This window comes from Magallana gigas, chromosome 6 (assembly GCF_963853765.1).
Source record: "Magallana gigas chromosome 6, xbMagGiga1.1, whole genome shotgun sequence".
In the NCBI taxonomy this organism is placed as follows: Eukaryota; Metazoa; Mollusca; class Bivalvia; order Ostreida; family Ostreidae; genus Magallana; species Magallana gigas.
Window position 1 is genome coordinate 402,867 of NC_088858.1, and position 13,839 is coordinate 416,705.

General features: G+C 37.9%; 1 protein-coding gene and 1 long non-coding RNA gene across 9 annotated transcripts in view; one reads left to right on the forward strand and one right to left on the reverse strand.

The window, feature by feature from the left end:
- Nucleotides 1-13,839, forward strand: part of LOC105337895 (myosin-I heavy chain) — a 40,108-nt gene that overhangs the window by 12,802 nt on the left and 13,467 nt on the right. For 5 of the 8 annotated variants that reach the window (XM_034470622.2, XM_034470624.2, XM_034470626.2 and 2 more), the window contains 17 exons: nucleotides 170-744; nucleotides 2,070-2,219; nucleotides 2,496-2,588; nucleotides 3,251-3,325; nucleotides 4,048-4,098; nucleotides 4,446-4,682; nucleotides 6,195-6,452; nucleotides 6,848-7,003; nucleotides 7,215-7,326; nucleotides 7,726-7,832; nucleotides 7,932-8,089; nucleotides 8,402-8,437; nucleotides 10,848-11,061; nucleotides 11,624-11,791; nucleotides 11,908-12,690; nucleotides 12,790-12,906; nucleotides 13,205-13,429. In XM_034470622.2, the coding sequence (XP_034326513.2) occupies nucleotides 170-744; nucleotides 2,070-2,219; nucleotides 2,496-2,588; nucleotides 3,251-3,325; nucleotides 4,048-4,098; nucleotides 4,446-4,682; nucleotides 6,195-6,452; nucleotides 6,848-7,003; nucleotides 7,215-7,326; nucleotides 7,726-7,832; nucleotides 7,932-8,089; nucleotides 8,402-8,437; nucleotides 10,848-11,061; nucleotides 11,624-11,791; nucleotides 11,908-12,690; nucleotides 12,790-12,906; nucleotides 13,205-13,429 (3,515 nt within the window). Of the gene's footprint in view, nucleotides 1-169; nucleotides 745-2,069; nucleotides 2,220-2,495; nucleotides 2,589-3,250; nucleotides 3,326-4,047; nucleotides 4,099-4,445; nucleotides 4,683-6,194; nucleotides 6,453-6,847; nucleotides 7,004-7,214; nucleotides 7,327-7,725; nucleotides 7,833-7,931; nucleotides 8,090-8,401; nucleotides 8,438-9,061; nucleotides 9,089-10,847; nucleotides 11,062-11,623; nucleotides 11,792-11,907; nucleotides 12,691-12,789; nucleotides 12,907-13,204; nucleotides 13,430-13,839 lie in introns of all 8 variants that reach the window. The other 3 variants (XM_034470625.2, XM_066088960.1, XM_034470623.2) reach the window with 2 other exon arrangements.
- LOC136276585 (uncharacterized) lies at nucleotides 244-1,591 on the reverse strand. The gene is made up of 2 exons (XR_010715103.1): nucleotides 1,365-1,591; nucleotides 244-803 (listed from the first exon to the last, which is right to left on the reverse strand). It is a non-coding gene; the product is annotated as an uncharacterized lncRNA (long non-coding RNA).

Below are 13,839 nucleotides of genomic sequence, written 5' to 3' on the forward strand. Positions count from 1 at the left end.
TTCCTAACCTCTAAGAAGGCTTCCTACCAAATTCATGTCCTAGTGAACAATTTTAACATTGTCATTAAATTCTCATATTGGATTGAAATTAGACAAACTGATGTTTTTTACTTGTATATAAGAACAGCATATGCAGGTTAGGAATTGATGTGTTGATCTGTATTTGTAGGTAATGCTAAGACGGTGCGTAATGACAACTCCAGTCGGTTTGGCAAGTTCATGCAGGTCTGTTTTGACGCGTCCCACCAGATCAAGGGCTGTATTGTCCAGGACTACCTCCTGGAACAGTCCCGCATCACATTCCAGTCTCCGGACGAGAGGAACTATCACGTGTTCTACCAGCTGGTGGCCGGAGCTGCCGCCGCCCCAGAAATCCAGGACCAATTCTTCCTGCTACCCATCGAAAGCTACTACTACCTGAACCAGAGTGGCTGCTACCAACTCTCAAACGTGGACGATTCTAAAATGTTCGACAGGCTCCGATTGGCTATGAATGTGCTGAATATTCAGTCAGAGATGGTGGATGGGATATTCTCGGTGTTGTCGGCAGTGTTACTGATTGGAAACATGTCGTTTGAGGACATCGAGGGAGAGAAGAGTGACTTGACTGAGGAAGCTAAGAGTATTCTGGAGATGGTGTGTCAGCTGCTCGGATTTGAGCCGGAGGGACTCACGGAGGCCCTGTTGTTTCGTCAGATCCAGGTGCGAGGGACAGTCACCAGCATTCCATACAAAATACAGGAGGTACGTAGTGTCAGCAATGATCAGAGAGGAAACTCATTGTGATGTAGTGGAGAGGAATTCTGTTTAAAGAAGATCATTTAATGTGAAGCTTGCATTATTGCATCATCTAGTTATTAAAAACTGAATAATTTTAGTAGAATTAATGCATTTGGTAAAATAAACTGATTTGGAAAAAAATATAGGATTAAGAATGGCGCATGACCCAAGAACTTTAAAATCTCATTTCAATTATTTCCTGGTAGACTTTTTAACATACTGTATGACCCTAAAGCATGAAAACACACAAGACTCTCCTTGCTGAGGGTCACTGTGATATTGACCCTGGCCCATCTCATGCAGGGCACTTCACTATCTGTTTCATTAGATGAACAGGAAGCACTTTGCCTTGTTTTGTTATCTCAAAGATTACATTTATTTATTTATTGCTGTCCTGTCTTCCCTATATTTCCGCTTTAATCTCATCTAGTTGGGATCACTGATACACCAAGAGCATGACTTTTGTGCGCGGGGTATCGGGGCAATACACTGGAAATCTTCCCTCTTTATGGAATGATCTTTGCCTTAATTTCTTTGTTTAGATTTCCCAAAATAAAAGTTTACTGGAGAAAAAGTTAACTTACATTTTTTTGTGTTGGATGTCAGGGTAATACATTGTAAATATTCCTGCTTGTTCCTGATTTCTGTGTTTAGATTCCCCAATCTAAAAGTTTACTGAAATACATTTATATGTTACCACTAAACAGTTGATCACTGGACTAAATTGCAATACAAAGACTTAGCAATTGAAAACTGGTATCCAAAATATTTGTAAATAACTTATTATCTCACTAAATGTTGTAATGAAGAAACTTACACCTTTACATAATATGCAAAACAACAACTGATATTTTTTCATCAATGCCTCATGTTAGTTTAACATCTAATTTTAAATGTTTGTATGAAATACATTCCTGGTACATCACTCATGCATGACAGATAAGTCGGTGATTAATATAACAGTTTTAACTACTCACTTTCTTTGTGTATAATTTGATAAATTTTCTTCAGCCTCACACTGTAGATAATATTCTATCTATATATATATAACATCTGTATATTTACAACAGACATGCTTTAGGCACACACTGTAGATACATTTTCTATCAATTATATTACAGTGTACTGTATAAGTATATATATCTGTTACAAGTCATTGGCAACACACATGCTTTAGCCACACACTGTAGATACATACACTGGTACTATCAATTGTTTAACAGTTGTATTTGTACACTTAGTACACCATCACTTCTATAACAAGTGTATATTTAATATATTTGTTACAGGCCAGCGACAACCGACACGCTCTAGCGAAGGCCCTCTACTCCCGGACCTTCGCCTGGCTGGTGGACGCCATCAACAAGTGTACCAACCCCGGACAGCACCAGACCAAGTTCATCGGGGTACTGGACATATTCGGCTTTGAGAACTTCCAGGTATTTGTTACGGAGCAGATTGTACCAGCTGATTCTGAGCCCTTATCCATTAAACTCACTCTCGCTTTACTTTCACTGGTTTCAGTGTATTTTAGAACTTTTATAAACGCTCAATGTAAAACATGTACTTGTCACCTACTAGAATTAAAAATCAACAAAGAAATAAAGATCAGAAATTTTATCTTTTTATAAATTTGTTTTAAATCTGAAACAGAGCTGATTAAACTTGAATGGTGGGGCTCACTGTTTACTAATTTGTCTGACATTTTCTTTCAGACAAACAGCTTTGAGCAGCTCTGTATTAACTACACCAATGAGAAACTGCACAGGTTCTTCAACCATTACGTATTTGCCATTGAACAACAAGCGGTGAGGAATCCTCTTGTCTTCCATTCTTACATTAGTTAAAGAAAAGAGAGACAGTGGTATACTCAGGTGTCCTGTACTTGTACAAAATGTTTGGATCTGTTTGATACTTGGTGCTTACATGTGACCAGTACAGTTTTATTGCTCCAGAGGGTTTAGAAATGATTAAGGGCAATCTATAAATTCCACTAAGGAAACACAGAAGTTCTAATGTTTCCTGTTTTTCTAATTCAGAAATGTTATTTTCAAGGGAAGAATTGCGTTATTTCAAATAATGTTAGTTTACATTTCTCCAAAATGACACTTTAAAATGTAAACAGGCAACATAAATTGATTAATCTTTAACAATTATTTATATACAGTATTATATATAATTTGAAATTCCCAAAAGGAATTTTCCCCTATTAAAGTTGATCTGCTCAAACAGAATATGAAAGTTAAAACACTTCTCTACAATACCTTTAATTGTTTGATTGTTTCCTTTTCAAATACCATATTTATATGTTAATGAAATCTGTTATTTGGTTATTTTGTAATGATCTGCTATTTGAGGTTTGTTAGCTTGCTATGATCTGCTATTTGAGGTTTGTTAGCTTGCTATGATCTGCTTTTTGAGTTTTGTGTTAATTTTGTTATGACCGTGTCTTTTCCATATTGTGTTTCAGTATGAAGAGGAAGAGATCAATTTTTCCCACATCACATTCACAGACAACTCTGCCTGTGTAGAACTAATCGAGAAGGTTAGTACCCGCAATACAAAATTATAGTAGAAATCTACATACTGATGCTGCGGTAGCCACTGATATCCATGTATAAAAACTACCTATCGCAGAGGAGATCCTAATACTGAAATTAGCTGTAAATGTTCACAAATCAGTAAACTAGCATTTGAATTACAGTAGAAGTTACTACATTTTGAAATCAATATATAGAAACTACCTTTTACAGTTGAGATCCACATTCTGAAACTAACTGTAAAAATAAAAAAAACTGAAACTAATATTTACTGTTCAGTAGAGCTGGCGCTTGAGAGTGGTTAAAAAAATTTGTTTACATTTATCTGGAACTTTGGCGGCCGCTCTGTTGAAAAGGCCCGTGGTACTGAAAGTAACAGAGAATACTAGTATCCAATTTAAAATAGATGTAGAGGAGTATTACTAATGACAGGCTCTATAGATGTAGAGGAGTATTACTAATGACAGGCTCCAGGTTTATGCTGTCATAGTTAGACTTATTTACACAATTTATTAAGGTATCCACAAAAGCTGAAGATGAAATAAGTTTTGTCATCTCCCTAATTCTTGATTTTATCATTCAGATGTCATATTTAACTGTTGATGAAAACTCTAGAATTTTATGAATCATATTCAAATGAAAAATTGATTACTAAACAAACCAAAGCCCCTCTCATGATGTCTGTCTCGTATGCCGTGACACGTATTCATGCTTTTATTTTTGCCAGGCTCCTAGATGTATCTTGAAAACACTGGATGAAGAGTGCAGGTTTCCTCAGGTAGGGATTAGTGTTACTCAGAATTCTCATATTTTAGTGGATATCTCACTTGCTTCATGTGTACAAGGATTGATTTAATTTGAAACCCTGTCATGACAGGCTTTGTGTGTTAACACTCAATGTAATAGCTCATTCTTAAGAGTTATGTTTAACTTATGAGACATTAAAGGTGAAGTTCCTTGCTTCTGATATAGATATATTATAGGACTAGGATGAGGCTATAACATGCACCAAATGGGATTTTACACTAAGACATCTTTCTCAGGTGCATGTATATCAAACTTGAGAGAAATAATCTAAAGACCTAGCTTTTTATATATGATCATGAAGAACTGAATCTTTTACAGGGCACAGATAAATCCTATGTTCACAAACAACACGAGGCGTTTGATGGACACCCGTGTTACGTGAAGGGAGACCGGCGGATGTGGGATCAGGAGTTTGGGATCCAGCACTACGCTGGCCTGGTGACCTATACGGTCCAGGGATTCCTGGACAAGAACAAGGACACACAGCAGGATCAGCTGTTTGAACTGATGCACGGCTCCACCAATGTGTTCGTACAGGATCTTACCAGGTTCCAGGTACATGAAACAAATTCACAAATTCTAGGTTTAATTGGCACAATTACACTGCATTGGCAAAGGTCCATTGAACATCATAAGGGTACATTTTGAGGGTTACATTTTACACATCTTCACAATGCCATGGCCTACTTTTTTAAGTCCTCCACAGTAGCAAAGAGTGGGGAACAAAACATGGAGCCCTGACACTGTTGAGATGACTTAACATAACAGAATTGTTTATATATAAAGGATATGCAAAGTTCTGTGCTTCTTCAAAAGTTCTTTTTATGCTCCCATGAATTGTGATGCACTTGGTCACTTTCTTTCTCTGACGATTTTGTCTCTCTTTCTGTTCCATTGTCTTCAAACCTCTTGACATTCACAAGATGACCGTAAAGGTCAAAGATGAATGACTATAAAGATCAAACTTCAGCTTAAAGGCCGAACATTTTTACCGGGTGGTAAATCTCAGGTGAGGGCGGGGCTTAATTTCTAGAGGTGTGAAAGCCTCCGGGGCTTGCAGTCTACCTGCGGTCGTGAACGCTGCTAATCACTATACACAGGAAGCAAATTAATACACAGGAAATAAATAATTAGTCAGAATTGGTCTTAGTTTGAATATGTTATTGTTCTAATGACCATACGAAGCGATTTTATACAGAAATGTTTTGCGTCGTCCGAATTTTCTCTACGCACATGTGTGCAAAGTACAATTGAAAAAAATTCAGTAAATTAATTCTGTTTTAAAAAATTAAGTCGGTACATTGTGTTTAGCCCTTGACATTGTTTAGGAAGGTAATTTCAATAAATATAATTGTATAAGAAAACCATACGATCAGTTGGAATGTGGAATGTAAAGGTAGCCATTACACGGTGACAATTAATGGAGTTCGTTTTCCATTGAGTGACGTTTTCGTGCAACAAGTTCCAGTTGAGTGTATTACCAGTAAATACACCTTTAGTAGCTCAGAAGAGTGTATGTGCTCTGGAGCTGCTCATGCATCTTCGTAGAATTTATTAGATCACATGCATTCAACATGATTGAAATATAACTTGCGTATATTCAATTACTGAATAATTATTTTTCATAAACAATGTTAATACTGGTAATGTAAAAAATTCAATTTTTAATCCCCTTTTTAATACATGACGGAAGATATCAAAGATAACGTTGTTAATTGCTAGTAAACAGAAATCCGCGGTCCTGGCAAGATCACGCTCGGACGATCACGTCAATCAAACTGGTGCTATTGTTTCAAACTTGATTGACAAGCGGCATCTTTTTGAAGTTTGTACAGGTAAAAAAGGGGGCGTTTGTAAAATGTTCGGCCTTTAAATTGATAAAAATGGTTGATTTCTTAGATTGGCAGATGTGGTGTTTAACCAATCCTTCTTTGTTTCATTGTCATTTTTTTGTAGATAAAAAGTTGATGCTCGCCATTCTTTAAATATAAATTAAGAAATTAAAGCACTACTGAAATTTTTATAAGTTAACATTTTAACAAATTGAATTTTCCTACAATTTGACAGGACTTACTGGGGGTAAGGCTGGAGGATTTAAAGGGGAGACAAACCATCTCCAGGACAAATAAGAGCAAACCGACCGTGGGAGACACATTTAAACACCAGTTATCTGCCCTTGTGGACATCCTCCACTGCACCAACCCGTGGTATGTTCGATGTCTGAAACCAAACTCGGCCAAAATGGCCAACAACTTTAATACGGGGGATGTGCTGACCCAGCTACAGTACTCGGGGATGCTGGACATCATCAGGATAAAAAAAGAGGTTAGTAGGGGGAATCCCCACTCAATGACATGCCAGGGTCGCGTGTATAAGTGGTGACCCCCCACACAATAGCATGAGGGGACCTCTTGTGTAACGAGACTTTACAATTAATATCACACCGGGGTCTTGTAGGTAACTGTTGCATATAACTTTCAATCCTGCTAAACACCTGCCGATTCATTGTGTTTCACAAGGAAATAATTTTTCACATAAATTTTTAAGCACCATAAAGTCTTCTCTTTATACAGTTTACTGGTTTCATGTTGCTCTATCAATTCTCAATTAACCAGTAAAAATTTATTAATTGTAGTCCTGTACATGATTAGTTAAATATAGATTTTCCCTTTGTTTAAGATTTCATAGGCATTAGATACATGTATGTGTTTCTTGTTCAGGGATTCCCCGTCCATGTTGCCATTGACGTCTTCCTGTCAAAGTACGGCTGTTTGCTGCAGAAGGCGGACGACGGACTAGAACCGCGGGAACAGGTCCGGAACATCCTCACCGTCCTTCTCCTGCCGGAGACAGAGTGGCAGGTTGGAAAAACTAAGGTACGGATGTTCAACTATTCAACTGAAGTGTAAGCAAATCTTTAACTTTTTATAAGAATCTATTATTTCAGTTTAAAGTTAGATATTTAGTAGGAATGTGCACTTTTTATCAGGGACATTTTCCTACTGGAATCAAAGCTACTATTCAGGTACAACAACCCAAGTACCTTTTCCATTGAGAGTTTGTCTTATAGAGTGTTACCTGTTTCAGGTGTTCATGAGGAATTCTGTGTTTGAGCCCCTGGAGGTGCGCCGCTTTGAGTTCCTGACTCTGAATGCATTGTTTATACAGAAGATCTGGAGGGGCTTCCACTGTAGGAAAGGTACGTACATGCAACATGTAATTCAGGTAGGAAAGGTACATACATGCAACATGTAATTCAGGTAGGAAAGGTACATACAGGTAACAGGTACAGGTTAAATAGAGGGCCGAGAACCTCACAGGCTGAACACTCCTACCTGTCTTTATTGTTTATCACTAAGATTCTGATGCAGTAGAAATGACGTGATGATGAAGATTTAGCAGTCTTGAATTAGCATTCATGTGTATCAATGTTTGATTTTAACTGAATACTTGACATTTGATTGCATTTAATTGGCAGTTGGAATTTTGAAGTAATAACTTTTCATTGCTACAAATTGTTTTTGCTTCATGTATTTTTTTTTTCATAACACCTGACTAATCTCTAATGGCCAGTCACCTATAAAAATCATACTTTCAGCTTATCTGGTGAAGAGAGAAGCCGTGATCATTTTACAGACCAACTTCCGAGCTCTGCGATACAGAATACAGTTCAAACGACTAAGAAGGGCAGCAATCACTATCCAGGTAAGTCTTTATCATCACAGACAATGTACGACTCGCTTGTTCTGTGTCATGAACTCCTAGTACAAATAACTACAAATTAATTTACACTGATATTTACAGAGATATTTACGTGGAATGTTTGCTCGATGGTATGTGGTGTCGCTGAGAGAACAGAAACGCATTGAAGAGGAAAGGCGGCGACAAGAAGAGCTTGAACAAGAGAGACTACTCCGCCAGAAAGAGATGGAGGATAACCAAGTCATCGAGGACTCCCTGAAGTATGTATCAGTGGGTCAGGGGGAGAGGGCGAGGGGGTTAATTGAGCTATCATTGTTTACACTTAATTATCATCAGGCACAGCTTTTAGAAATTAGCAGCATGTCAAAATTCATCCACAAAATCATGCCTTCCTTAATATGTGATGGACAGATATTAACCCACAGACAGCCAGAAGGAGACCGGTTTATTTCTGTGGGAGAGATCTTCCTAGTCATTATATAGAATGTAATTGTCATTGGTTTTGCCTGTTTATTAGAAAATGTTTACTTACCTGGATGAATGCGGTGTCTATTTTTATGTCACTATTGCAGATTTTTACCGCGAGCGGAATTAATCCGAAGGCTAAAGTAGGTCGTAGATTGATGTTGTGTTATGTAAACAACTCATTATGTGTTTTGTGTTCCAAACTCACGTATACTCAGTCCTTCTTTGAATAGTAGATGTTTTGATAACAATATCTTATGATTTCAGATATCTGTTTTTGTGTTGTAAATTTTATATTGAATTATTAGCTCACAATATAGTTCAGTATTGATTCGTTAATATTTATGTTTAAGACTTATTCAAATTTCAAGTGAATTTAATTTTCTTTCTTAAAAACATGTTTTGAATTAAAATCATAGAGCAATCATACAAAAAACTTGTAACAAAGAATAATATTAGGACCTACTTATTTATATAATGTAACATGGTGAACTAAGTGAATTTTAATTCCATTGTGACTAACCATCCATTGCTGTTGTGGGGTGACTTGCTCTAACTTATCAAGCTCCCTTCCGTCAATACTTCTTGTCTGTTAATTACAGACTACAGGACAGAGATCATGGCTTCAAATATTATATAAAAAAATCTTGGTTATTTTATGTTACATCAGAAAACAATAATAAAACCCAGTGATTGCCAGTTACCATGGTAACGGTGATAAACAGTGGTGGGTGTACAATAACCTCCTGACATGTTGTTTGTTACAGCGCTGCAGCAGAACTCGATTTACTGGGGTAGGCTACAGAACCCTGTTTATGTTTATCTGTCCTCTACTCTCCGTGACTCTATGCTCTCTCAGCAGTCACATCTGACTGCATTCGCTCTCCGTTAAAATCCAAAACAAAACATTTTGTCCGTATTATTTTTCCCTCAGCTCCTGATATTGAGTTCAGTCCCTTGGTTTGCATTTTGTTTTGGTGAATAAAACATTGCCAAATCGTTGACAATTCAAACTATTAGTTCTGACTTGAATTATTAATTGTAATAACAAGAAATATCTGTATCAAACTTTGTATAGCATGTTTAATCCTTTAACACAATTAATCTTGTGACACTTCCTAGTTAATTAGAGGGAACATGTATAGGTATTAAAAAATTGAATCAACATAATATAAAAAAAATGTTCGTGAAGATAACCTCATCAAACTTTCATTTGGTATGTTCACTAAATCCTTTAAGTGGTTATGATAGCTTTAAAATCAAGTCCTTTTTCTTACATAATATTTTAAAGAGACTTATTTTTCCCCTTGAGTTGATAAAACAATAACTGTAAGACAAGTAAAAGCTATAATAACCTTTTTAAGGACAGTCTGTGTTGGGTCCACTCCCAAAGAACTTGTTGTATTACATTGTTAATGAAAAAATTGAAGTGTGTGGGGTTAATTATAAGGAAACAGTTCCCACAATTCATGAGTCTGGTTTTGTTTGTTTAATAATAAGGAAAAAACTTACCAGTAATATACCGTATATATTGCATGGAAAATTAAATCAATTAATCAGTTAATTACAATCCTCTCAACATAATATATTTTTTCTGATATGATATCCGTATGCATGTATTAGAATTGTTTTGTGATATACATTTTATGTTGAATAATGTTACATTTATACTTTTAAATTACATGAATTTAGCACATTTTGTCTCCTTATCTTAAGGTTGTATGGGACATCTGTTGATATTAATGTGAATTAAAGTACATTATAATTAAAATACTTTGAACCGTTTAGAATTTTTAATTTTACAATATTTAACTAAAAACAAAGGTAAAAATTTTAAAATCCCAGCAGGATTTGAACTCATAACTGACAGCTTTGTAGTGAATCAGCTAACCCACTGTGCTATTCTGTTAAATGACTTCTTTGGAAAAGAAACTATAAAATTACACTTGATTTTATTGTTTATTTCGATAAATAGTAAGTCACAACATGGAAGTGTCCCATACCACCTTAAGTACAAAAACAACACATAATATATAAACAATAATAATTCACTACTCAGTGTTTTGGTGTATGCATGCTTACCCATAGCATATTCATCATAATAAAAAAAAATTCAATCCATTACAAGATTATAATGATGTTAGAGGCTAAGTACTACTTATATGTAAACCATAAATAATCCACTATAAACTGCACAATCTCAACACCTAAAATTGGACATATGTCACCATAATGAAAAACATACTAAAAACATAACTAAATTAACATTACAAATGATGGGGGTTGTGTGCACCATTTCAGTACCACTCATTGCCAGATGGTAATAAAGACAAACGTCTTGTACATTGTGATAGTTTATAGGTAGTTAACAATTAGAGAAACCTCATGCTGTGTCTCAGTTGTCTCACACATAAAAAAATCTCATGATGTATCTCATTCGTATCACACAGATACAGGAATATCATTTGTCTCACACATACAAAAATCTCATGATGTATCTCATTTGTAAATATATCTATAGAAATTTCATGCCGTATCTCATTTGTATCTCAGAGATTCTCAGAAGGAACTCCAGTCGCTGACCAAGATGATCGAGTCGATGTGTGAACACTTCCAGCCGGTGATGTCACCCACGAACCTGAACCTGGATGACATGTTCAGCTTCCTGAAGGACGACAGCCTGGACATCGAGCACCAGACTCAGGAGGCACTCGACCAGATCAACACCGAGTTCACCCTGCTCAACCAGCTCCTGGACGAAGACATGGTGAGTACAAGGGCTCTCACTGCCCGACTTATCAGAGGCTCTCACTGCCCGACCTTATCTCTAAATGTTATGATAAGAATTCAATATTCCAGGTATGAATACTTTAAAAATGAAAATAAAATTGAGAATATTTAATCAGCAAATTATTTATAGATGTAATTCCCAAAACTTTATATTTGTTATATTTTAATCTGTTTAAACCAGTTGGTGTACAGTAGGTTACTGACCCTACAAATTGATATGACCCCTGAGTTCAGATTAAGTTGGTGCATGACCCCATTAGTTGATATTGAGTGTGTGTCATGGTTAAGTAGATCAGTAAGCCCAGACCTGAGTGAAGTTTCATGGTTAAGTAGATCAGTAAGCCCAGACTTGAGTGAAGTCTCATGGTTAAATTAAGTAGGTCAGTAAGCCCATTAATTGACCTGATTGTTATGTCATGGTTAAGTAGGTCAGTAATTGACCTGATTGTTGTGTCATGGTTAAGTAGGTCAGTAATTGACCTGATTGTTGTGTCATGGTTAAGTAGGTCAGTAATTGACCTGATTGTTGTGTCCTGTAGGAGAGGCATGAGGAGGAGACGTACCAGAAGAATCAGGAGCTTGTCCTGAGAGACCTGGACCAGGCCATGGATGGGGAGGAGGCTGATGATGACGGTATCCTCCCACCCCCACCCCCCACCATGGACACCAGCATAGTGGGCCTGGACCAGCTTCCACCCCCACCACAGGTACTGTGATTGATGTGATTAGGAACTGTGGTCATAAGTTGAGTATCAATTTCTGATGAACTTATTTATGAACATATTTTCTTTTATGTTAATTGTGTATATAATTTTTGTTCTAGGAATATGAGGAGACTCCTCCACCACCACCAGAGGGTATGGTCCCACCTCCACCACCCCCACCCACAGGACTGGTGTCCCCTATCTCACCCACCATGACTGCCTCTACAGACTCTTCTTTTGCTGAAAATATGGCAGATATCTTGGATATGCAGAAAGAGCTGGATCGGTTTGAAACCTATGCTGATGTTTTGACATTCCAGAAACCACCTGTGTTACCACCACCGCCGACAATACCTGCTCCACCTCCCCCGCCCCCGGGCACTCCAGCCCCGCCCACTTTACCAGTGCCCCCACCCCCACCTGGACCCCCACCACCGTTATCATCTGAAGAAATGCCACCACCACCAATAACAAATGTCAACAGACCCTTACCTGCTCCCCCTGTTCTTCCTCCCCCTCCCACAATCCCTGCTCCGCCCACCCCTACTGGTATGGTCACAAGGAGACGACCCAATTCAATCAAAATTCAGAATGGCAACGTGAGACCGCCATCCAATGTGGAGGTGTTGTCCCCTACCATGCAGAAAAAGCTGAGCACCCTGATGTCTGGTCCCAGCGACGAAGTGGTCCAGATGCGTGCCAAGAGAATCAGCACCATGTACAACCTGAACGATGAGTTCACTCACCGCCCGTCTCGAAACAGCATGATCGAGGAGGAAGAGGAGGAGGCGGACACTGTCCACGACTTCCTAGAGTACGCCAACAAGTACTTCATTGACCACCCCAAGGACACAGGTGGGGGAACCATCATGAAAAACCTCAAGAGGAAGAGTGGGTCAACAGTGAGTGTTTCGTAGTTTTCATTTTATCTCCATACATTTTTCATACCAATACAAACATTGATTTGATCTACTGATATGATGACTCTCTGATGTTAACAGAAGGAGATACTGACCAAGGAGGAGATGTTGGAGTTCTGTAAGAACGGACTGATCCCCGCCTCACACATCATGATCCATGACAATGAGAACATCCACCTTGCCTGCTCCCTCTTCAAGGTCAGTCTGAGGTCGAACAAATGAGGTCACATGGAAACCGTGGGTGGAACTTCTACCTCAATGTGACTTATACGTAGTGTTCAAGATACCCATGTTGAGAAATCAAAGTTCAAATTGTGTAGAGAAATGTTATGAAATTTTTGAGATAGTTACCGTAAGCAATATTTTTGCTATGAGCTATGATTCATTAAAATAAATAGTTTGAGTTTATAAGGATACAAGAAGATAGATTGCAACTTTATTTGAATTCTTGTTGGAATTGTAATAATTTGTAAAAATGTCAGCATTTCTCCTTCAGGAAATAACAAAGTATATTAAGGATGAGTGTAAAGATGATGTGGCCCTACAGACAGTACAGAAGTACGTCAAGGCAGGAATTGAGCGGATAGAGTTACGAGACGAGATATTCTGTCAGCTGGTGAGACAGACGAGATCGAACCCCGAGCGACCCTGGCTCCTGACGACCTGGACACTGCTGTGTCTGTGTACTGCTTCCTTCAGCCCCAGCAAAACTCTCAATAAGGTAACACTGCATCATACAGCCCCAGCAAAACTCTCAATAAGGTAATACTGGTTCTTTCATCCCCAGCAAAACTCTCAATAAGGTAACACTGCATCATACAGCCCCAGCAAAACTCTCAATAAGGTAACACTGCTTCCTTCATCCCCAGCAAAACTCTCAATAAGGTAACACTGCATCATACAGCCCCAGCAAAACTCTCAATAAGGTAACACTGCTTCCTTCAGCCCCAGCAAAACTCTCAATAAGGTAACACTGCATCATACAGCCCCAGCAAAACTCTCAATAAGGTAATACTGCTTCCTTCAGCCCCAGCAAAACTCTCAATAAGGTAATACTGCTTCCTTCAGCCCCAGCAAAACTCTCAATAAGGTAATACTGCTTCCTTCAGCCCCAGCAAAACTCTCAATAAG